The 22,810-nt window shown below is 52.1% G+C and overlaps 6 protein-coding genes across 6 annotated transcripts; 4 read left to right on the top strand and 2 right to left on the bottom strand.

The window, feature by feature from the left end:
- Nucleotides 1-261: 261 nt before the first annotated feature.
- On the bottom strand, nucleotides 262-1,344 carry BO97DRAFT_98330 (uncharacterized protein). The gene has a single exon (XM_025701177.1). It carries the CDS (start codon nucleotides 1,278-1,280, stop codon nucleotides 444-446), a length of 837 nt encoding a protein of 278 aa, XP_025550719.1. The 5' UTR covers nucleotides 1,281-1,344; the 3' UTR covers nucleotides 262-443.
- Nucleotides 1,345-2,068: 724 nt separating this feature from the next.
- Nucleotides 2,069-6,031, bottom strand: BO97DRAFT_98334 (putative PAB1 binding protein (Pbp1)). The gene is made up of 5 exons (XM_025701178.1): nucleotides 5,734-6,031; nucleotides 5,195-5,378; nucleotides 4,860-5,133; nucleotides 2,474-4,810; nucleotides 2,069-2,414 (listed from the first exon to the last, which is right to left on the bottom strand). Exons 1-5 carry the CDS (start codon nucleotides 5,895-5,897, stop codon nucleotides 2,203-2,205), a joined length of 3,171 nt encoding a protein of 1,056 aa, XP_025550718.1. The 5' UTR covers nucleotides 5,898-6,031; the 3' UTR covers nucleotides 2,069-2,202.
- A 2,977-nt stretch (nucleotides 6,032-9,008) lies between these two features.
- On the top strand, nucleotides 9,009-12,626 carry BO97DRAFT_98321 (formin-mediated actin nucleation enhancer). Its single transcript, XM_025701176.1, has 2 exons — nucleotides 9,009-9,422; nucleotides 9,511-12,626. The coding sequence occupies exons 1-2, from the start codon at nucleotides 9,264-9,266 to the stop codon at nucleotides 12,487-12,489; spliced, it is 3,138 nt and encodes a 1,045-aa protein (XP_025550717.1). The 5' UTR covers nucleotides 9,009-9,263; the 3' UTR covers nucleotides 12,490-12,626.
- A 2,617-nt stretch (nucleotides 12,627-15,243) lies between these two features.
- Nucleotides 15,244-16,863, top strand: BO97DRAFT_347173 (MFS transporter; the record flags this gene model as incomplete). Its single annotated transcript, XM_025691843.1, has 3 exons — nucleotides 15,244-15,714; nucleotides 15,769-16,362; nucleotides 16,450-16,863. The coding sequence occupies 3 exons, from the start codon at nucleotides 15,244-15,246 to the stop codon at nucleotides 16,861-16,863; spliced, it is 1,479 nt and encodes a 492-aa protein (XP_025550716.1).
- Nucleotides 16,864-18,232: 1,369 nt separating this feature from the next.
- Nucleotides 18,233-20,427, top strand: BO97DRAFT_425558 (glutamate--cysteine ligase; the record flags this gene model as incomplete). The annotated part of the gene is made up of 7 exons (XM_025697076.1): nucleotides 18,233-18,243; nucleotides 18,302-18,374; nucleotides 18,425-18,490; nucleotides 18,540-18,649; nucleotides 18,698-18,823; nucleotides 18,881-19,445; nucleotides 19,498-20,427. The coding sequence occupies 7 exons, from the start codon at nucleotides 18,233-18,235 to the stop codon at nucleotides 20,425-20,427; spliced, it is 1,881 nt and encodes a 626-aa protein (XP_025550715.1).
- A 588-nt stretch (nucleotides 20,428-21,015) lies between these two features.
- BO97DRAFT_454112 (phosphotransferase family protein) lies at nucleotides 21,016-22,708 on the top strand (the record flags this gene model as incomplete). Its single annotated transcript, XM_025699097.1, has 3 exons — nucleotides 21,016-21,148; nucleotides 21,203-21,703; nucleotides 21,800-22,708. The coding sequence occupies 3 exons, from the start codon at nucleotides 21,016-21,018 to the stop codon at nucleotides 22,474-22,476; spliced, it is 1,311 nt and encodes a 436-aa protein (XP_025550714.1). The 3' UTR covers nucleotides 22,477-22,708.
- Nucleotides 22,709-22,810: the final 102 nt, after the last annotated feature.

Below are 22,810 nucleotides of genomic sequence, written 5' to 3'. Positions count from 1 at the left end.
TACACCCAACTACCTCCCCTTCACATCCTAACCCACACCATTCCCCTCGTCCTACACCAAAAAACACAGATCTCCAATGATGCGAACCTGGTAAAAGGTCAGACCGCGCCCTCCCCCGCACCAAAACCACCCATCGCTCCCACACCAAACCCCCTCCTTTCCAACCAAAGAGTCCAGTCCCTAACTCCTCCACCTTCACTGCCTCCCACCACGCCGTCCTCAAACTTACGAATCCCACCCACCCAAACCCCCTACAAGCCCTCTCTCACCCCCACTACCCCCTCTGACATATCCTCCCTCTCCCTACCCTCATCCTCCAACACCTCAAAATCCCCCGCACCCTCTCCCCCACCCCACCCTCAACCACACTTTCCAAAGATAAGCAGACACATGTCCCCACACCCACGGAACCAAGGCAATCAAGCACTGCATATATACCTTGGTCACGAAAGGGACAGAAGTGTACAACAAACAGCGCCGCAAATTTGGGGTTTCTGGTTCCGCTTCACCTTCCATGAGGAACTTATACAGAAACTATAAGGCTGCGGCGGACATTTTGCGCTATTATGCACGCGGATTTCCCTTCCGAGGATCCTTGTTTCTTCTCTCGATATCTTTCTCCGGCTCATGAACGATTGGGGACGTGGGTTCCGGTGGGACGATCCGGAGAGATTGAGGGGCTTTGGGAGGGATGATGTGTGTGTGTATGTGTGTGTGTGTGGGTTGTCGGTTTGAACTGCTGCTGTGTGGTGAGGGCGAGGGTTGGGAGAGTTGGGTTGTTGATGGGGTGAATGGAGGGTTAATGAGGGAGTATTAGGGAAATCCCTTGCCATACTTTGTACCTTTTGGTATGTGGTGTGCCGTGGTATTTTGGGAATTGGTGTTGGGGATGGGGAAGTGGGGTGTTGGCAGGGTGGTTTGTTGGAACTTATGGGCTTGGTATATGTGGCTTGCTGTGGAATCGAGGTTTCTCTGGGGACTGTGTGGTGTGTGAGGTTGGCCGGGGTGGATGGGGGAGGCGATGGATTCTTGGGGGAAGGGAAAGGGTGCAAGTGCGGCGGCGGTGGTGCCAGTCTGATGGTGTTGGTTTTGTTGCGGTGGACTGGATGACGACCAATTTTATAAACTGAAAAGACCTGAGGAGATCTGTTGTTGCCCCTACCCTTGTGATTGTTCTTTGACACCCTGTTTCGATGTTTTTGCTTGCTTGATCGTCTGTGGTTGTGGAAATCGATTCGAAGACTTGGACAATCCAGCAAACCTGACCTCCGTTTGCACATAACTCTTCTATAGGCGTTTACTGAAAGTCTAATTTTGTGATGGGATCCGAAAATCAGATGCAAATTTCATTGTTTCTCAAGCTGCTCGCAAATCACTCCTCAAATTTCCTCATCTCGTCCCATCTTTTCATACCCCACATGCACTGCGCTTCCATCTCATGGGTTCACCCACCTTCCATCATGCCCATGCCTACCACGATCCCCGGCGTACCACAAAGGCAGCATCCGTTGATGCATCATCCTCCATGGGACCACCTTCTCTTACACGCATCTGTCCCATCCTTCATCATCGCGCGAAAAATAATGGTAACCGCAAGTTGACAAACAAACAAAAAGGAGAAAAATAAATAGACCCCCGAGAATGCCACCGCCATAAAGCAATGACTTGAACAGTTCCTCGAAAAAAGGGCATTGTCGGATCCAAGATCACTTCTAACAACCTACGTATAGTTCGTGTAGAATAGCCACGGTCTCCGTCATTTTCATGACTCTCCACACGCCAAACCGAGAGAGGAGAACCGTCATCCTTCACCCTATAACTCTGGCAAATCTCTCGGACACCCAGGCCTGGCGGGGCCGAGGGACTCAATGTAAGACTGACAGCTCGTCTACTACCGTTAGTTATAGGCCGCACACCGCATATCACCCAAAGTAGACGCACCAAAATTTAATCGCAATCCGCTCGCCTGGAACTGTATGCGTCTTCGATGAACGAAGAGCTTGACGCAAAGGTAACATGGTACTGATGGCTTTGGGAAACACGGTGAGATGTGGGACGGCACGGGAGAGTGGAGTCGCCAACTGTGAGTTGATCTTGTTCACAGAGGAGTGGAGTCAAGTAATGCCCAAGGAGGGTCAGCACAGCCCCTCGAATAGGTTGGCAGGCCCGCGGTATGGGGTTTCGCGAAATTCAGAAGAGACCTCATTTCACTTCGTCTGCAGCTTCCTGTGTTTGAGCGCCAGACGCGGCAGCCTGTGGCGGCTGAGCAGGGACCTGAGGTGGTACCTGAGGCATCTGATTATAGCCAGTACTAGGGGTCCGGTGTTGGTGAGGAGGGTAATGATGCGCTTGGTGAGGGCTAGACTGGAAATGAGGTTGCTGTTGCTGTGGATAGTTCCCTCGAACCGGGGGCACTGCCAGTCGAATGTTAGCATGCCTGTGATTAGAAGAGCAGGCGTAGGCGGTTACATACTGTGACCGGGCTGCTGAGAGGGGTGCACTGGCTGTCCATGCTGGCCAGGAGACATGAACATAACCGGCTGTGGGGGCTGGCCCTGCTGAGAGTTCTGGTGCATCATCATCGGCGCACCGCGACTTGGACTAGGATAGCCGCTATGGGGCTGGGGAGGTGGCGCATGTTGAGGATAGGCATGACCAGGGTTGGGCGAATACATCTGCATCTGAGGGGTATAGGGGGCCACGCCTTGAGGTACGCCCATGTAAGGCCCACTAGACGGCTGCTGGACCATCATGGGTGCCCCCATGCCAGATTGTGGGTTCACGAATTGAGGAGCGCCGGGATAGTGTCTCATGTGCGCGGGCTGTGGGCCTCCCTGGTTGACGTAGAATTGTGGCATAGGCTGCCCGAACGCCAACTGAGCATGGGGCGCCATAGGGGAAGGATAACCATGCTGCAAGCGGGGGGAAGGGAACATTTGAGATGTCGAAGCCGACATCTGCATACGATGGGGATCATCAAAATGAGGTGGACCAGACCCATGATGCTGCTGAGGATGGAGATGAGGCCCGTGTGGAGGACCACTGGAGGGAGGCATACCCTGAGACGACTGCGGATACTGGAATGGCATCTGTGGCTGATGAGGAATGGCCGAGTTGGACGCAGACCGGTTCTGAGGGGAAATGGCCGGCACAGAGATAGGGGCCTTGAACATCTGCAGATATGTCTTCTCTTCGTTGCCGGCAGGCACATCCCAGGTAGGCAGGGTTTTATAGGCAGGGGGGATGCCACCATTGAAAGTGTAATCTTTGTCACTTTTCTCTGCATTTTCCTTCTTCATACGCTTGATAGGGTTGAATTGTTCGCTGAGGGAGGGTCGCTCTGAGATTGGGCGTGGCTTCTTCGCACCGAAGAAAGCGGACGGGCTGGTGGCCCTCGAGACAGAGCGTCCTCGAGTAAATGGAGAAGCAATTGTCGAAGTGCCGGGTGTGAAGGTGTTCGCCGCGGGGTTCGGCTTGAATTCCATGGCCCTCACGTTGAATTTCGATGAGACAGCCGAAGTTGGAGTCTGCGCCTTGCTCGGGCTGGTAACGCTAGGCTGATCACCCGCAGGCCCGGTCGGTGGGCTGCGAACTTCATTAATAGGCAAGGGTGCAGGAATCGCGCCCATTGCAGCTCCCTTCCGTTGCTGCAGGTTATCAGCTAGGCGATGGCCAAGCATTCCTGTGGCTGGACGGCCGGCGTGCATAGCCTGCTGTGGAAGTCGTCCATTGGAGCCAGTATTAGGCCCAGTTGGGGGGAGCATTTGGCGGCCGCGCGGGAAGTTGGTACGATCGGTCTGAGCCGGTGGAGCGACGGCGGTAGCCGCAGGAGCACGGGCAACTGGTTTTGGTTCCGCGGATGCCGGGGAAGATTTCGTAGATGTTTTCTCCTCGGCATGCTGCTGGGCTCTCTGAATGATTTCTTCCTGTTTGTGGGGATCCTTGGCAAGGATCGGCACCAAGTCCTTGGGAACAGGAGTAGCAAGTTTGAAGTTCTTGGAGAACTTCATCAATTCGTTGAGTTTGATTGTCCGGTCGTAGGTGGCCTGGTTACGACGACGTTCCTGCATCTTCGCCTTCTCAGTATCGGCGAACCGGCGGAATGAATCCAGCACCTCGACTTCAACATTGGCAGTAGCATTAGTGGCAGCGGGCACTGTAGGGCCCGCTTGAGGCTTTGATGGCGCAGGCTTCTTCTCCGCGTCGGCGGCGGGAGTGGGTGTGGGGGCAGGTTTCGATAGCGTAGGCTGGGACTGAGCCGCAGCAGTCTCCTTTGGTGTAGGAGTGACGGCGTCCTTCGAAACACTGGCGGCCGGCCGGGTAGGGGCTGCAGACGCGCTGACAGGAGCGGATTGACCAGTGTTTTGTCTCCTGGCGGGCGGGGTGTACTTGTTTGGCTGTCCAGAGATGAGAGGTGGGAAGCTCTTCTCATCACGGCGGACACCGCTATATTTCTCTTCCTCATCACCGTCGTCCGCAGACACCAAACCTCGCTCTTCGCGAATATGGACGTTGTCCGTAGTAGTGCCTTCAATCTCACGAGCGATTCTAGCGGCTTCCGCTTCCTTCAGCTTATAAGCAGGATCCGAGCGATCGATCCTGGTTGTGTAAATGTTCTCATCATAACTACTAGTGGCGCCAAAAAGTCTTGCGTTCGCCTCGAATTGATCCCATCCAGACGAGGCATTCGCGCCTTCCAGGGATAGATCCACATCCGTGTCTGCTGATGGCTCCCAGCGCTTCAGGGTTCTCTCACGAATTGCGAGATTGCCGGAGATATCGGTATCAGTCTTAAAGCCTACAGAGGCACCTGGAAGCTGTCAGTCATAGAACAATTGAAGCGATGGCTTAGTACGTACCATTCGGGGCCTTGGCAAGAACATCAGTGGTCGAAACATCAGACACTGAGATATCGATCACATCCTTGACATCAAAAGACATGCTGTGATCCGGTGCTGATCCCATGAATGGGCTAGAAGCCTCACTCACGCCATTCGCTCTGTGCTGTTCTTGCTTGGTCGGCCGCTGTACCATCTTCAGAAGAAATGAAGACTCATTCGGTTCAAGAGATGCAGACGAGAAAATCCCAGTGAACCTCTCTCCATTCTTTGTGGTGACAGTCGCAGTTAGGCCCTAGTTTCTGTTAGCCTTCGAGCTGATAATTTGACAGCAATTGTGGCCCAGCGGAGCTTACAATGAAGCTAGTGAGCAAGAACACGAGACGGTCATGTGCATGGTGATCAGGCGTGTTCGACTCTTTGGGCGAGGGTCTGGACGACGCTGGTTGCTTTTGGGGCATGTTGCCGTTTTGCTGTGCATATGACGATCGCTGAGTGATTGGGTTTCCTTGTGACCAAGCCTTCTGAGAGTTACTGCGCCTGACAGATAAAGTGTTAGTCCATTTGCATATCAATACAATGCCACGCAGAACTGGAAGACTCCGACGCCACCTGTTGCACATGGCTAAAAATTACAACTATTCGGATGTCCAGGCAGGAATGAAGTGAGAGATAAAGCGAAGGCGGGATATGACAACGCCAATAGTGACGGAACCCCATGGCATCGGGTTCGTTCAGAGGGACCATGAAGCTCAAAAAGGGAAGCCAAAAGGATAGGAAGCACACGACTATAGCCCTGCCACGGAAACAGCGGCGAAACAGGTGCAATGGGGCAAGCCGGTCGGAGGAAAGGACTGCAAGCAACGGGTAGCAATGAGCTGGACAACAAACGTACCTCTGTCCACCATCCATTGGACTACCGGATTGACGCCGGTTTCCATCCGAAGCTTTCGTACTGGCGCTCGATCTCAGTGTAGGCCTAGCGCTGGGGTTCTGCGAGTTGACAGCATTGCCGGAGGCATTGTTGGCGGCCGGCACGGAGTTGGCGGTTGAAGCCATCTGGCTGGATCGTCAGTGACGATAAAGCTCAACGTCGGCGCACGACGCAAAGCCGCAATTTGGAGCGACGGGAAGGCACGAAGCCGGGAACACACCGCCTGCGCGAAGGGAGCCAGACGGACGGCGATAAGGGACGAAGTGGGAGGAAGGCGTAAGAAAACCAGAGAGGCGCGGGGAGTGAAAAAGAAGAAGGCGTAAAGCAGACCAGGCGAGCCAGCGACAAGTCACGGGACCTCGATTTGAGATTCCACCGACAGTTCCAGAGAGGGATGGAATTGAGAGGGGAAATAAAGGGAAAGGGTAAAAGCAAAAGGACGAAGACAAAGCGTCCACAGGAGGAGGAGAAGAGGAAGGGAAAGGATAATAGACAAACGTCTTCGAGCAGAATAGACGTTGTCAGTATCGACCGGAGTAGATCGATAGCAGGAGGGAGGAAGGAGGAGGGTGAATAATATTTGGAGGGGGGGGAGGGGGGAGATGGAGGGGACGGAGGAAAGCTAGAGCAGAAGAGGTCGGCGTCAAAAGGTTGGAGAGGTGTGGTGGTGCACTGGTGATGGAACTGGAACTGGAACTGGAACGGGTACGAGTTTAGACTACCCTTCTTACGGTAAGGTCGGGGGTTAGTTAAGCTTGTCAGTGATTCCCGGGTGGGCATCAGAAGAAGACCCTTGGTTGGTGGTGGAAAAGCGTAGGTGGGGAAGAGACCAGGCTCATTTCCATTACTTCAACATTCTTGTTGTTCTTTGTTGTTGCCCTCTTCTATCGGTGAAATGACGATTAGCTTGTCAAATTGACATTGGTTGGATTGGAATCGATTTAAAATGAGTACTCCGTAGTTTATCTCGAGTGGGCTAGCGGTGCCGTCATCGTGGATGCTTCATCCTCAACCTTTTCCATCCACTTATGACAACTGCGTATAACATCACTAAGATCACTAAGGCAGGAAAACAGTATAATACTCGGTAGAACTGCTTTCTCTTTCCCTCGATACCCTGTAAAAAAGTCGCTTAGCACCAAAAATACTTCCCCCTTTTGTGCGTCTGTTCCAGGAAATCAGAATGCAGTGATGCATATGCGTCTGTGGGTGTGCATCTGTTCCACCTCGCTACTGAGACGCACCATGTCGCCTCACTCCACTTGCCTCTACGTCTCCCTCCGTCGGCTTGCCAATCTCAAATCTCTCAATACCAATGGACTGGGCCCTTGCGGCCTGTCATAACCCACCCGAGTACCCTAGATCCACTACCACTGGAGGTTGAAATACAATACTTACCAATTACAGTCATGCTGGCTGGACCGGTACCTCTCGAGATCTGGAATGGGTCCCTTACTGCATAGAAGCTCTTTGCTTCGAGTCCACGAGAGTCGCTTCATCTGATCTCTGTGCTGTCAGCGTGGCTGAACCGTAGCGGTGCACCTAACTTTGAGGGATGAAGAGATTGTGGCTCGAAGGGTCTTAGCTGATGGTGTCCCCAGCAAGGGTTACCGTACGGCCAACACATCCGACAAATACCAAGACAGATCATGACCCCTTTGACCCAAAAAGTCATTTTTGTCTCATACCTCGGGATCGATTGTATTGTCGACTTATGTTTACTGAGGTTAGGTCATGCTCTGCGGTGGTCTTGAGTGGGAGAGAACAACAGCAGGTGAAGATCAGGAATGGTAACATTTAGCCTGCATATGGCCACGCTCGCCGCTTTCCCTTGGATGAAATACTAAGTGTGTGGCCGAAGCCTTTCGAATATCGGTGTGGGAGAGCCTCCGTGCTGCAAATCAGCTCCATGTTGTCGCAAAGTACCGCAGACCAATTAGCACTTTCCACAGGGGCTGCGTGAGATCCTATGCGAACACTCATCAAGAGACAGCGACAGATGGCCGATCCGGTCAGACAATACTCGGTCAGGTCCAACCACCGAGCAGCGAAGAAGTTGTTAGTCGGCTGTAGTAAGCTACACAATGATATTGACACCCATCGTGGCCCTTCCTGTGGATGAGTCTTCGCTCTGTTGTTCCTAGCTAGAGGTTTGACTTTTTGATATACCTAGTCTACCATGTCGTAGTTTAAAAATAGACATGGGCTCATTACGTAAGATAGGATGAAACAGTCCAAGCTGGAGGGACTTTGGTCAGGTGTCGATATAACGAAAATGATGCGATCATGAATAGCCCAGATAGACGGTCGACTGCAGATTACCGTCAACTGCGTGGTGGCACAGACTGACCATGTCGGAAAATTGATAGCAAGTAACTATTCGTCGTGGGGAAGCCCTACGTCAATGCGAATCTGCAGTCTCACATCCACAGCAGAAGAAGAAACGAGTTCTATTCAGGGATGAGGAGGATCGGGTGGGACTCGATAGTCGATAGTAAGGTTCACTCTACAGCGTGCCCATCTCAGTTACGAATGAGTACAGTGAAAAAGAACCAGACAAAACAGTATGAAATTGTAGGAGATTAGTATACAAGACCATCCCAGACCCTGCTCAACCACTATACTAGGTAGATCAGCAGCAAAGCTGAGCTGTGGGGGGGAGGGGGAGCTGCAATGCACCATTATCATTGTGCCTGGAAAATCCCGGAGGCTGGTGGAGCATGTGACTTGGAAGCCTATCGGAGGACTGTGCTGTGGATTTAAGATGCCTCAGGCATTACAGCCAGACAAGGCCGGCGCTAACCAACGCACTTACCGCAGCGACTGGACAACCATTCATTGATAGAACACTCAATCACTCACTCATTGAGGACGGACTGGACTTGGATTGGGGGCTCAAGTCTTGAGCAAACTTGATCGGGTGCCCAAGAAACAAAACTAACTTAGACAACAATAACAGCACAACTAACTATAAGAGCGACAACTTGGCTAGTCAACCACCCTACTTACTCTTAGGTAACTAAACTGTTAGACTGACCACTATCCTACCCAAGTACTAACTCCGTGTCTTCCGAATTAGCCTGTCTACCTAAATTCACCACCACCTCAATCAACCACCACCACCACCACTTCTTCCACCCTTCCCCCTCCCTATCCTGTGAAAAAAGAGGCTGGTTCCTTGGCTATATCTCTCTCCTGCGTCTGACACTCGTTGCGAACTCGTGTTTCCTACCCTGCCTCTTCATTTCCTCCTTTCTTCAACTTCTCTCCCTTTCTTGTACAGCCTTTTTTTGGGTCTCGTTTCCAAATTCTAATCTCGCCGTCGTTCCGCCTTCTCCCCTTACACAACCCTTTGAGACAGTTCTCGGGTCCGCTTCCCCGTTCCCTTGCACCCTGCATCTGCTCGTTGCTCTTAAATCGTCACATTTCCGAGCTAGCCACTGCTGGTCCTTGAACGGATCCTCCTCGAAGCTTCCTTGTCTGCTGCACTCATGCAGTCCGGCTCCAGCACCTCTCGCTCCCAGCAGCGAAGTCCCTCCGCTCAACATTTTCCATCTGGGTCAGGTAGCAGTGTCGAGTCCGCTATGGCGTCTGCACCCCGCAGCTCGTCCAGCTCAACACGTTCTCAATCATCATCCAAAACCGTGGTGGTAAGTTGCGCCCGCTGGTGGTCACCGCCCCTTATCGCTGCTCCACAAATGTTCCGGCCTGACCTCGTGGTGCTGATGATCCCGTCAGCCCGAAAGACAGATTAACCAAATCGAGAAGAGCGTTACGCATCTCTTGGTGGCCACGAAACAGCTACTCGAAACCCTGACACAATGGTCCCGACGACAAGCATCGGAAAATGAAGTTTCAGACGTCTACGTGCGGTTGGGCTACGAATTCAACCTGGCCTGTCGCGCATTCAATGCTATTGGAGTCGACACCTCAGATCTGGGCCCCGTTCCAGACCTCCTTCGCACCATCCTCGAAGATACCCTCAGTCAAGATGCATCTCCGCAAGCTCTCGATCGCTACCTCCCTCGCATCCGTGATATCATTATTAATCTGCTCCACGGACTCAAGAAGAAGCAGGCTCGGTTACGGTCCCGGCAGCAAAAGGAGGAAAGTAGACCGTTGCCCGGTCGACAAGCGAGTGCTGGAAGTGCTGCAGCTACGCAGGCGGCGATGAACCAAGCCTATGAAGAAACCGCGTCGACCGTGACCTCGCCGAAGCGCTCGACTCGCCGTTACGGAAGTAATGGCTCTGCGGAGGACACTGCGATGGCGCGAGCATCATCAACATTAGCAGCGGATGCGCGGGGCAGCTATTCCGAACGCGAGGCTTCCAGGAGAGAGACGCAGAGTATTTTGTCCCAATCCTCGCACACAGAAGGCGCAACCCCCTCAAAGGCTCCCGTGGCTTCTTCCACCCCTGCCTCGTACCCCGCACCGCCGCCTCCTCCAAAACAGGACGATGCGCTGGGTGCTCTGCAGAGAAGCGGTGAGTTGGAGCGCCGTGCGTCTCGACGATTCTCTGCGTATCAGATACAAAAGCACTTGGGCGGCTCATCGAACGGAGTTCCCGTGCTTCCATCCCAAAACTCTCCCATCCCGAATCGTGGCCGGGATGTTCGGGAATCTCTCAACGCCGTGCGCTTGCGTGGGTCCGTCCATGGACGACAACGATCGACAAACCGATTGACCGACCTGAAAGGTGGCGCGGTTTCGACTTCCTCGAAGGTCCCCAGCATCGAAGAGGAGCGTCCAAAGTCCCATGCCGAACCGCGTGCGCAGTCACCCGTGACCGCCACCAACACTGTCAAAGACAAAGCCCCTGAACGCCCGGAGGGTGACGTAGCAGATGCTTCGGTGGTTGGAAGACAACCAGACCTGCCTCAACCCCCAGAGGAACCAGCTCTTGCAGAAGCATTCGAACCGACAAAGGAGTCGACAGGACCAGCTCTACCCGGAACGCCGAAATCAGAACGACGGCAACCGGCTGTTACTACCGCCACCCCACCGCAATCTTCTCAGTATTCTCCAGAGCAGCAATCTCCGGGCAAGGAACTCACCCTGTTTCTGCAATACAGGAGCAAGATCAAGAAATTCGTCCTTCCTGAAGGCTATTCTGGGCTCACCATTGGGCGCCTCCAGTTGGCTTTCATCGAGAAGTTTGCCTGGAACACCCATAACAATGGAGTGGATTTGCCAGAGATTTATATCCAGGATCCTGTTTCCGGCGTCCGTCATGAATTGGAGGACCTGAGTGACGTTAAGGATCGATCTGTCTTGGTGCTAAACGTTGACATTCTCGATGAAGTCAAGAAGCATTTTGATGATGAGCTCGGCGGAGTTCGTCGTTTGATTGAAGGCGTCAAAGGTGCTCTGGAAGGCCAAGAGAGCATGATGCAACGTGTTTCCGAGCGTCAATTGGAGGCGGCTAAGGAAATGGCCCGTCTGGCTGCCGCGCCTCCAGCGCCTGTCCTGAGCACCTCGAATTCCGAGGACAGTCGGAAGGGACCAATCACGGGAAGCGACAGTCAAGTTGCAGAACTTCAGAGCTTGAGACGCGACCTTGCAGTTCTGCGGCAAACATATTCGAACTTTTCGTCGGACATTGCCAGCTCTATGAACGCGATTCGCACCAAGGCAGGCAGCTTGAAAACCGCCGCTGCAGATGTTTCCGTACCATCATATGAAGGCGATGCTGGTCGCGTGCGTGTGAACGCTGGTAAGAAGGAGCTTGCTGAAGAATCAGAACGCCTCGTGGCTCGCGTGGACGATCTTCAGGATCTTGTTGAGGATCTCCGCAAGGATGTGGTGAGCCGTGGCGTTCGTCCCCTCCCAAGGCAACTCGAGACTGTCAGTAAGGATATCAGTGCTGTCACCAAGGAAATCAAGAAGATGCAAGAGTTCCTCAAGCGGGAGAAGCCTGTGTGGACGAAGATCTGGGAGAAGGAGCTCCAGTTAGTCTGTGAAGAACGTGATCAGCTCACCATGCAAGAAGACCTTGCAGCTGATCTTCAGGACGACCTGGAGAAGGCTGCTCAGACTTTTGCTCTTGTCGAGCAGGCGACCAAGCAGCAAGCGATGCAGAATGCTACCGGCGGTCCCACCCTGCGCCACACTTCGCGTAACGTCGTGATCGACCCGGCCGTCGACCCAGTGAAGGCCAAAGACAGCGTTCTCGGAGAGGTGCGCGCTCTGCAACCCAACCATGAATCTCGGCTGGAAGCGATTGAGAGAGCAGAGAAAGCTCGGCAGAAGGAGCTGGAAACCCGTCGGGTCGGCAAATTCCAAAAGGAACTCGGTGCGTTTGTTGAGGAGGGCAAGCTGAAGAAGAGTGGAGGCGTCGAAGAGGCTGAAAGACTCCGTCGGGCCAAAGATGATCGTATTCGCAAGGAGGTCTGGGAGAGACAGCAGGCGCGCGCGGCCGAGATGGAAAAAGCTGCAGCCGAAGCAGCGGCAGCGCAAGCGGAGCAAAGTGAACAGCCTGAGGAGGATACCAAGACTGTCGATGCTGAGACGCAGCCCGACGCGGAAAGCAAGTCAGATCCGGCGGATGAGGTAGCAGCCACCGAAGGGACATCCCTTCAAAAAATGAATTCTGCTTCGGAAGCCGACGAAGCGGAAGAGGAACAGAAAGAGCAGAACTTGGATGCTGAAAAGAAGGCCGAGAATGACAAGGAGGAACCTACCAAGGATGATCATGATCCTGACTCTAATCCCTAGGAATCGGCGCTGGTTGGCCAACCCGCGGCCAACATCATCAGCTGCATTCTCATTGTCTTCATCATTTACATCTTATATTTTGCCTGACTCGCTTGGATTGCATTCTTTTTGATCTCTTTTGTTTGTTCCACCAGTACCTGGACTCTCATTATCCTACTTTTCCCTTTGCCTGTTTTTATTGACTCGTCTCGCTTGGCTCCGTCCACTATCTGTTGGATGTGCGAAGGGCCTTGCTTGTTCCTGTATTGATACCCTGCCAGCTCGTGGCACGTTATGAACCTTGATGATACAGGGGAGGACTGGCGCTTTTGGTCTCTTTTTGCTCCACCAAGCGTTCAGCGGCGGATTGATCTGTGCCAGAGTTGCCTTTGCATTGTGTACAGTTTTAGAGAATCCATGGCATCTAGAATGTCGATTATTGCACAAACCAACCTTCACTTCTCCTGGAGAATATCCAGGTGCGCTAATTGAAAACCATAGCCACTGTCTCAACAATGATTTGCTCCCTTATTAGCCCGAGACGCCCAAACCGTTCTTCTCTAGCAGTCAATAAATATTTTGCCACTATGATGAAGCTAGCAGATGCGGACTGCACTGCTAACTCCGGGCCGAACCTTAACTCGAGCCGACTAGCTTTTTGAGGTTAAGACTGCAGCCATCCTTGTCTCTACACTACGACCTACTATGTTTGAGTGTGGTGTACGCATCTCCTTCTCATGTCGCCCTAGAGTGTCAATGATATTCTAACTGTCTAACTCCCTGCCTCAAAGTAGAGAAATTGCAACTCGAACCCAGGCCTGCGGCCCTCCTTCACCATCGCATCATCCCAGCCATCGTTAAGCACTAGATAGCAGATACACTAAACTGCTGTTGCTATGCTGCAAGCTTCTAGCGATATTATACTTCGAACGGGTCACATGTTTCCAACCAGTCCATGATACGATCACTGCTATAAGAACCATCAACATCTCCATCGATCGGCACGGCCGCGCCGAACGATCGAGCAAGCCGATGCAGGTAGAATTGCTTTTACAAGAGGTCGGAGCTGGGAAGCAGATACTTGACTGGGTGGGTCTTTAATCTCATGGGTGATCACGTCCCCGGTCCTGATTCTATCACGGGCTGCGTACGAGATACGTGATTACTCCATAGCACTATATACGGTTCCTTCGTAGGTTCTGTGATTGGCTCGGGGAGTTTTGTCAACGGCACCTGGCCCTTGCGCTCACGCTTCTCTCATCTCTGGCAGCATGAGCCCAGGAAGATTGACCTTCATGGTTTTGCTATCTGGTACAGAACGATCTTTGAGGTTGTAAAATCCAGCGGCCGGTTCCTCACTGCTGGTGCGAATCGGGATTCAAACAGATCAGATATTTCATACTTTCCTCTGCCCAAGTCGGATTCCCGGGGTCACTGAAGATCACATTCTCCCATCTCTTGACCTTCTCCACAGACCACTAAAGGCGGGGAATGAAGAAAAGACTGCGAGGAAGTGTGAATTGGTGGGGAGGAGAGGATGGGGTGTCAAAGATAAAAGAAAGGAACGGGGGTGGAGCGGGAGGGGATGGAGGAAGTACTGTACTTATAGACAGACCTTATGCGATGATAACCCCGTTAATTGTTTACGTGCCCCATCTTGGAACTTAGCTCTGCAGTGCTCGACGGTAAGCAAGGTGGTGGATCGAAACCAATAGTTGCCTAGGAGACTTCTCGAGGTGAAAGCCTCTATCACTTCAGAAACTCTCTTCCTCGCTAAGCTCGTCCATTGGTCATACTCGCTTCCGCTACTCTCTCGTTTGCCTGCGCATGTGCCCATGTCATCAATGCTTTCGGGAGGTATATATTGTCATCAAAAATCTCGAATTTTTCTATCTTAGGATCTACACATTGCTATCAGGCTCTTTGATTCCGGACAGGTTGGCCCTGGAGGCACTGCATATATGTACCAGTGTGGTGCATTCTCATCAATATAAACTGGAAGCCGATTTGAACAGGCTCACATTAGATTTCCCTACTTAATGAGGTTGCACACACTTCTCGCTCCCTAAAAGCGATAAATGGAAAGAGGCATGAAATTCAAAGGTGCGCGAGCTACAGAGAAAAGGGATAGACAAGTCAACCCTAGGACAATTCAATCGACAGTTTATCTTGTGTAAATCCACTATGGAGAAAAGAAAATAAGAGAGCAAGACATCTCCGTTCATTTATGGCGATCTGCCGTTACTAGTCAGCTTGTGTTTGATTAAACTCTATGGTCATTACAGTACTAACCAGCCTATTTTCGACGACATCCTTGCAAGTTGCTAGGTGATTCATGCTTGAGCCACAAGAAGGGCCTAGATGACGATCCTACTCTTTTCCAGGACGGAAGTCACTGCACTGTTACAAGTGATCTCATAGCTTCCATATATCATAAGTCTCTATAATCTTCTAAAAACACGACCGACCCTTGGCCCCGCGGAACCAGAAACCCAGCCGACCACCTCAAGATGTGATCTGCCAGGGGCCACAGAATTGCAGATCGTCGGATTATTATTTGCCGCAGATCATGCAAGGGCAACGACGAACTATAAAGGCGTTTCAAGGGATTACGCAAGTGGCTTCAAAGGAATGTACCTGCTTGAGGTTTGGGATCCATACTGTGACACAGCTCGATCCTGCTCAAATTCCTCGTCGAAACGAACAATACAAATATGTCAGATGTCTTCTACAGCATTCAATCAATGAGTATGCGCTTTTGTGCGAAGATCCACCATGAATGACAAGGACAATCAGGTTACCCAGGAGGATGAGAAGCAAGATTCCCACTTGCAATCCAGCCAGTCTTCATCTTCTTCGATTATCATTGATTTTGAGCGTGACGAACACCCTCACGACTGGCCTAGTTATCGAAAATGGATCGTCCTGCTAACGCTGATTCCGCCCGTGTTCCTCATGCCGTTGTCGTCCACCATAATTGCACCCGCTGTAGACACGATCTCGACTGAATTCCAGGTCGGTTCTACGGTGACGGGCCCATTGGCAGTGTCATTGTTCTTGGTTACCTACAGTATAGGCCCTTTGCTGCTGGGTCCACTCAGTGAGCTTGTAGGGCGTGTACCTGTTTTACAAGGAGGGAACTTATTCTTTTTGGTCTTCAATTTGGCTGGCGGATTTGCAAAGAGCTTCCCTCAGTTGCTCGTCTTTCGATTGCTGAGTGGTTTTGGTGCAAGCGCCACACTGGCGGTATCTGCTCCTCTTTGCCCCTCATAGTATCACCGCACTGACAGCTTAAACCAGGTCGGATCAAGCACAATCGGCGACTGCTTTCGCCCCGAAGAGCGCGGTCTTGGTCTCGCGCTCCTCAACATGGGTCCAGTTCTGGGATCTTGTCTTGGTCCGATAGCCGGTGCCTATCTCACCGACTATACGAGTTGGCGTTGGGCATTCCATGCCACGTCCATTTTCGGCGGCGTAGCCATCCTGGTCGGTATATGTCTGGCTAGAGAAACATATGCACCTGTTCTCCTTCGAAGCAAGAAGGACAAGCTGCAGTCTCAGCCTTACTACAAAGACGCAACACTCCGCACCCGCTTCGATATGGATGATGCCAATAAGCCAGACAATGAGTCTCTCGCGCACCTCTACAAACGCACTCTCCTACGCTCCATTCGTCTACTCCTCACCCAGCCTATAGTCCAGGTGCTAGCGCTCTATTATGGCTACCTCTACGGCTTGGTTTATCTCGTCCTATCGACTTTCTCTACTTTGTGGACTACCCAATACCACATGTCCACTAGCCGAGGCAGTCTCAACTATCTCGCTCCATGCATTGGCTACCTTCTTGGTGCGCAAACCTGTGCTATTATTGCTGACAAAGTCTACAAATACCTGGTGCGGCGCCAACTGAGACAGCAGCAGCAATTGTCTCCGAACCACTCCGACCTTGAGGATGAAACCACCAGCAAACAATGCCCCAAGAAACGCAACCCGGAATTCCGCCTTCCCCTCATGATTCCTGCCAGTCTTCTCATCCCAATTGGTTTGTTGATTTACGGTTGGACCGCTGAGGCCCAAACACACTGGATCTTCCCAGATCTCGGCATTGCTCTACCCTTGATGGGCGCGACCATCATCTTTCAATGCACGAATGCCTATCTTCTTGAGACCTATAGCGTTTATGCGGCCAGTGCCAATGGCGGTGTATACATTCTGCGGGGTTTGACAGGATTCGGGTTTCCGTTGTTTAGTCCTCCTATGTACCGCGCGCTGGGGTATGGCTGGGGGAATTCTGTCCTAGGATTAACGGCGCTGGTCATCGGTTGTCCAATTCCGTGGTTTTTGTGGAGGTATGGTGAAGGGTTGAGACGGAGGAGTAGTTGGGCAGAGCAATGAAAAGCTCTCCTCGGGTTCTAGGATGTTTTGCCAATTCTATGAAATTATCACATCTATATGGGTACTTTTACCGTCACTTGTACATGTAGATGAGAATATAACAACACTGTTGCGCCTAATTTTGACAATAAGAATCTCCCGAGTAGGATCACGGTTATTTGGGACATTTTACGATGATTGCTAGAAAGATCTCAACGTGAAGAATAAATAAATTCGACTACTGAAGTCGACAAGGATCGCGTCTTACAGGCACGTGGCTCCCAAAGGTTCTTGGGGCCAGCTCCTGAGCCTTCCCGTTTCGGAACAGTGACCAGTCCTCCGATTTCTACCGATGCTCAAGCTTCATCTTCGCGGTGTGCTGCCGCAGACATTCCGGGCTGACGACTTCGAAGACGAAGCCAACCTCCTCTACCAAGCCATCTCCTTTTCCTGAGAACTTCGCATACCAGGGGGGATCTCCACGAGATGACGAGTGCTCTCATGCAGCCAAGGACGACTTGCCTGTTAAGCGTTGTACGGTGTGAGATGCGCGTATATTCCGAATGAAGGGCCTATACTGAAGGGTATCAGATCTAAGCAGACCTCCTCGATCCCACTTTCTCATCTCATCTAAAGTCAATCCCTCTACAAGCTGATCCACAACCCCTTGCAGCCTAAATATCACGCTCTCAGAGACTCGTCGTACATGATTCCTACGCGTCTCGACGACAATTTTCTTGACCATTGGCTTTGCGCGTACGGATCGCAGGCAGCATCCTATCGACAGCCTGGGAACCAATGCATTCGTTATTTGGGCCCACCATAATGAACCCTTGCCAAGTCAAGAAATATGTATGTCAACACAGATCAATTCACTCGGCCCCGAGAGGCGGGAGACTCAACCACGCAAGCCGGGTTCAAAACGCGAACGCCTCGACCAAGAATCAGCCTAATGACAATCAATGCTTCTTGGCCCTCTGTCAACCTTCTTACCCAAGCCCGATGGCGTTGATGGCTTGCTCTCCCGCCGGGGGTGGCGCTTCCCCGGACATAGCTGACGAGGCCACCATGCAAGGGGCACCCGCAACAGCCTGCTACCGTTCGGTGCTATCTCATCATTGGCAATAGACGAGCATAGACTTTCGAAATATGCATGAGACCTTCTTATTCTCCCGCCCTCATTACGTACATCGAGCATCGCAGCCAGGTGATACCTCTCGGTGTGTGTTTTACAGCTTTCGATGACGATCGACACGGAATTGAGTGGTCACACCAATATCCAAGTCTACTTCGATTTTATGATCGCGAGCCCCTGGGCTTATATAGCCTGATGCCGACCTTTGCGTAACACTGAGAATAAAAAAATTGAATCCGAACAACATCTGCAAACATGGGCCCTCCGTATGTCACCCGACAGCTGAAAACCCCCTCCTCAACCGAGCTGACCTCAATGTTGAAGACTTAACGCGGCACCAATCTCATGGCAAGAAATCCAAGAACTTGCGCCTATCGCTCGCCAAGGAGCGGCGGAAGTGAGTGTTGACCCTATATATGGCTGTTCAGGAAGGTTAACCGAGACAAGCAACTTTTGCACCTTTGGAAGAGACAACGACACCGAATTGATCCAGAGCCACTCTGGGGAGATGAGGTATGCTTTCTGAGCGAATCAAATGACGCTATATCCGCTGACTGCTTAGATCGAGTACACCTTGATTAACCTCGATAAGAGCACATCCAAAGCAACGCTGCTCTTGAGCCAAGAGGATGTTCTGCGCCAATATAGGAAGCGTTGCGAAGGAGAGAACATGTGAGTATAGGGTAGCTTCTGAAAAGGTAACTTGCTAATATGTTACAGTGAGCCTTGGAACGCGGTTTCTTTTCAGCCGGAATGGGGTCGATATATGGTTGAAGCCACCCCCGGGGAACCGTATGGGGGAGAAATAACTGCATTATTGAATGCGGAAAGCAACATGCGTTTAAGGTGAATGATTCTTCATGGCTAGTTCATCGAGCCTCAAATATTGACTCGGGAATTTAGGCGGAAGTTGATTCGACAATGTTTACTACCAGGTCAACATCCTGTGACTCTCAGTGTCTTTCCTGGCCTTGGTACGCGTGGACAATTCACAGCATCTGAGCTGAGCCGCGTCTTTCCACAAGCTGCTTTGTACCGCCAAATATATCATCCAAGTACACGCTATATCATGGTCACAGAGAGCTTAGCTGCCCGACGACAAGGACGGTTTGAAAGCCATATCCCGGTTTTTCGAGACGAATCGACGGAGCAACCGTTTTACGACAAAACCGCGTCGTATGAGTACTCCACAGAGCATCCACCCCCAGCAGACCCGAAAGAGGGTCATCTGCATCTGGAAAGCCCCGGCCTTGGCATGGGAAGCTGCTGCATTCAAGTCACGATGCAAGCACCAAATGAACCTGAGGCTCGATGGTTGCACGATCAGCTTATGGCATTGGGGCCGCTCATGTTGGCATTGACTGCTGCAACACCTATGTACAAAGGCTATTTGGTCGATACAGATACACGCTGGGGACGAATCTCCGCATGCCTCGATGATCGCACGACTGAAGAGCTGACCACAATCGTAAGTGAAACCACTTACTGCGGCTGATAATTTACTGACAGAGTTGCCACAGCCACCTCGCTATTCCTGGAATCGGACATATATCTCGTCAGAGAAACCGCTGGATGTGGAAAACAAGACACCTCTGCAGCCTGTCGATGAGAAAGTTAAATGCCGTCTTATGGATGGCGGAATGGACGAGCCTTTGGCGCATCACTTCGGAACCGTTCTTTCTCGTGACCCTATGATTTTGAGTCGAGAAGATATCGAACAATTTGACCCCAACCATACGGGTCTCTTTGATATGCTTTACAACAGTGTATGGCAACATGTACGCCTGAAGCCCCCGTTGAGTGACTCTGGACCCGGCTGGCGAGTCGAATTTCGGCCAATGGAAGTTCAGCTGACAGACTTGGACAATGCGGCATTTTCCATATTCATTTACCTTCTCTCGCGCGCTATCACCATCTTTCATCTGAGCTTCTATATTCCTATCGACAAGCTGAGCGACTCCATGGAGCGAGCCCAGAAACGCAACGCAGCGCTCGACCAACGAATCTGGTTCCGTCGCACGGGCTGGTCTACAACAGAGCCACATAACAACCACGCATGTGAGGGATGTTCACCAGATTGCTGCATGAAACCAAAGACAAGCACATGGAGAAGCTCTAAAGAACCCTATCAAGACCCTTCCTCGCCGTATGCTCTGTTATCCATGGATGAGATTGTGAACGGCGAGAACCGGAAAATTTCAAACGGGTTTCCGGGATTGATCAACATCGTTTGGGCCTATTTGCAGTACATTGAAACTCCGTTACTGGAGAGAAAGCGATTGAAGCCGTATCTAGACGTGATCAGCAAACGGGCCAGTGGAGAGCTTCCAACCCCTGCGCAATGGATGAGGTCAGTGGTCATGACACATCCGGAGTATCAGAGAGATAGCCGCGTGGGGGAGAAGATTCGGTATGACTTGATGCAAGAGATAGTCAGTATGGAGGAGTAATTAGACAAGGTTTATGGGCATAAGACCTTATATTTTTATATATAGTCTGTAATGATAATCCTTCTGCCGTGGTCCGAGTTCTTGATAACGCCAGTGCACCATTTCCAACTGAAGAAGATTTTATGTGTCTTTGTCCTCAGAACCTCATCTTTGTTGTATGTGGTGTGAACACAAGCATCAGTATCAAACAACGGGCACTGCTTATGAAGTACTCTAACCTAATAAATATGTTTAAGGAGAGAAGTACTTTTTGTGGCCCTTTAATTTTGGTTTCTATGATATGTGGGTAACGTCAGTTGGGACGGGATGTAACTATAGAGACGGTGTTGTGTATAGCATCGCTTAGAGATGACGTCGTTCTGGTAGCTGTTCACAAGTGAATAACACCGATAAACACACCTCGCTTTGACCGCCTACAGCGTCATGTGGAGAGGGAGGGGTCACAGTTTTACTTCACTCTATCATCTTTCTTTGATCACCGATTCTCATTCCTAGCATCTATCTTCAGTCACTGAACCAACCCTAACCACTAAGCCGCGACCTGCAACGCGTTCGTTGCACCAACTCCTGCTCGAAATTACGGTCATCATGTCTTCAGCACTCATCTACCACGATGAGAAACCCGACGACGAGTTCGTTCAAGAGCGGTTCGGCGAGCTCATGGACATCACCAACGAGGCGCTCGTCAAGCTGGCCGTCAGCGTCCGCAGCAAGTACAGCAGTAACCCCGACACCAACAACAACAAGAACAATAAAAGCAGCAAAGAGAACACAGCCACGGCGACGACCACGCCGACAGCCTGGGTGCTGCAGCACTGGCTTGGCACGTACAATCTCATCCACATCGTCGAGTTCAGCGACGGGCTCAAATACGTGATCCGGGTGCCGGCCAGCGCGCGCCACGGCCAGATGACCGAGACGGCGCGGCGGGCGCTGACGGCACAGGCGCACATGATGCGCTTCGTCAAGAAAAGCACCAGGATCCCCATGCCGGACGTCCTCGACTTCAACACCGGCTTCGCCAACCCGCTCAAGGCGCCCTACATCGTCATGGCCCACATCCCTGGCCGCATGGTCGCCGAAGCGTGGTTCGACCGCTCCGGCCCCGTGCCGCTGGAGGAAAAGCGGCTGCGTATTCTGGACAGCGTGGCGGAGGCGATGGCGCAGCTGCGTGGGTTTCAGTTCGAGCAGATAGGGTCGATTGAAGAGGAGGGTGGTAGCGGTAGCGGCGAGGAGAAGGAGAAGGAGAAGGAGAAAGGGAATAAGCCCGGGCAAAGTAAACCGGCCGCGCAGCTACCTTGCTATAGCTGGAACGAGACTCACAACCGTTCTATCCACCTACAGCATATTTGCGAGGGGTGTGCGCAGGGAGGCGTGTTCCAGATCGAGCAGTTCGGCCCCTTCACCTCGTCGGCGGCGTACCTGCGCAACCGGCTGCAGCGCACCAGTCAGTGGCAGGATGATATCGGGGACCGTGGCAGCCGCGTGCTGCTCGACCTGATGATCGAGTGCTTGCCGCTGTCGACCAAGCGGCGCACCGAGCCCCGCGAGTCGTTCGTGCTCAGCATCCCCGACCTCAGCGCCAAGAACGTGCTGATCGACGACCACGGTGCCGTCACCGGCTTCGTTGACTGGGACGACGCCCACACCATGCCGCGCTTCCTGGGCTATACCTGCTTCCCGCACTGGATCACCCCCAACCTCAACATGCTGCGCATGGGCTTGCCCAAGGATAAGGACCATGAGGACCCCCCCGAGCTATTGATGCAGTATCGTCGGCGCTATAACCGGAAGATGCAGGCCTTGCTGCGTGGTGTGGGCGACGCGCGCTTCGTTAACAAGTCGCATATCTATAGCGCCGTGCACTTCGCCATCTGCCACCAGAGTTCCCGCTTGGAGATCGTCTGTTGGCTCGTTGCCAGGGCTTTCCCCACGACTTTGCCCGCCGCCATGAAGATGGTGCTGTCTGCTGGCCAGGGGAAGCTGTCGACTAGCGATAAGGATCAGTTGACTATCGGGTTTCAGGCGCTGTTCTCGATTTACCATTGACGGCTGACGGGGGTATTGGTGGATAAACTGCAGGAATATTAGATGAAGCTATTGGGAAAGGTGTTATTGCTGGAATTTATTGCGGGAGATATCTGGCTGGAGTTGTGGTTGGCATGCACAGTACAGTGCATCATCTTTGGTGGAACTGAACATGGCGCTTTGGGTCTGGATTGCGGGTTAGGGACTGTACCATAGTTGATACGCTTGTTGCCGAATACAACCTTGTTCTTGGGTGATTGAGCTTTAGTTCAGAGGAAGAATCAATTCCCCGTTGCGGGGGCGGGAATGTGACATCTCCATCGCAGATGATGTCAGTCGAAAACCCTCTTCCTCC

This window comes from Aspergillus homomorphus (genome assembly GCF_003184865.1).
Source record: "Aspergillus homomorphus CBS 101889 unplaced genomic scaffold BO97scaffold_22, whole genome shotgun sequence".
NCBI classification, from domain to species: domain Eukaryota; kingdom Fungi; phylum Ascomycota; class Eurotiomycetes; order Eurotiales; family Aspergillaceae; genus Aspergillus; species Aspergillus homomorphus.
Note: the sequence above shows the minus strand (reverse complement) of the source record. Positions and strands in the feature narration are given on the sequence as shown.

What these genes read in the sequence shown, in the direction of transcription:
- BO97DRAFT_98334 (XM_025701178.1), bottom strand. Translation starts at nt 5,897, where the DNA reads ATGGCTTCAACCGCCAACTCCGTGCCGGCCGCCAACAATGCCTCCGGC. An exon ending in TCTTGCTCACTAGCTTCATT is followed by an intron (nt 5,134 to 5,194) that starts GTAAGCTCCGCT and finishes AACAGAAACTAG; the next exon opens with GGCCTAACTGCGACTGTCAC. An exon ending in CTCTCAGCAGCCCGGTCACA is followed by an intron (nt 2,415 to 2,473) that starts GTATGTAACCGC and finishes TTCGACTGGCAG; the next exon opens with TGCCCCCGGTTCGAGGGAAC.
- BO97DRAFT_98321 (XM_025701176.1), top strand. Translation starts at nt 9,264, where the DNA reads ATGCAGTCCGGCTCCAGCACCTCTCGCTCCCAGCAGCGAAGTCCCTCC. An exon ending in CATCATCCAAAACCGTGGTG is followed by an intron (nt 9,423 to 9,510) that starts GTAAGTTGCGCC and finishes TGATCCCGTCAG; the next exon opens with CCCGAAAGACAGATTAACCA.
- BO97DRAFT_98330 (XM_025701177.1), bottom strand. Translation starts at nt 1,280, where the DNA reads ATGTGCAAACGGAGGTCAGGTTTGCTGGATTGTCCAAGTCTTCGAATC.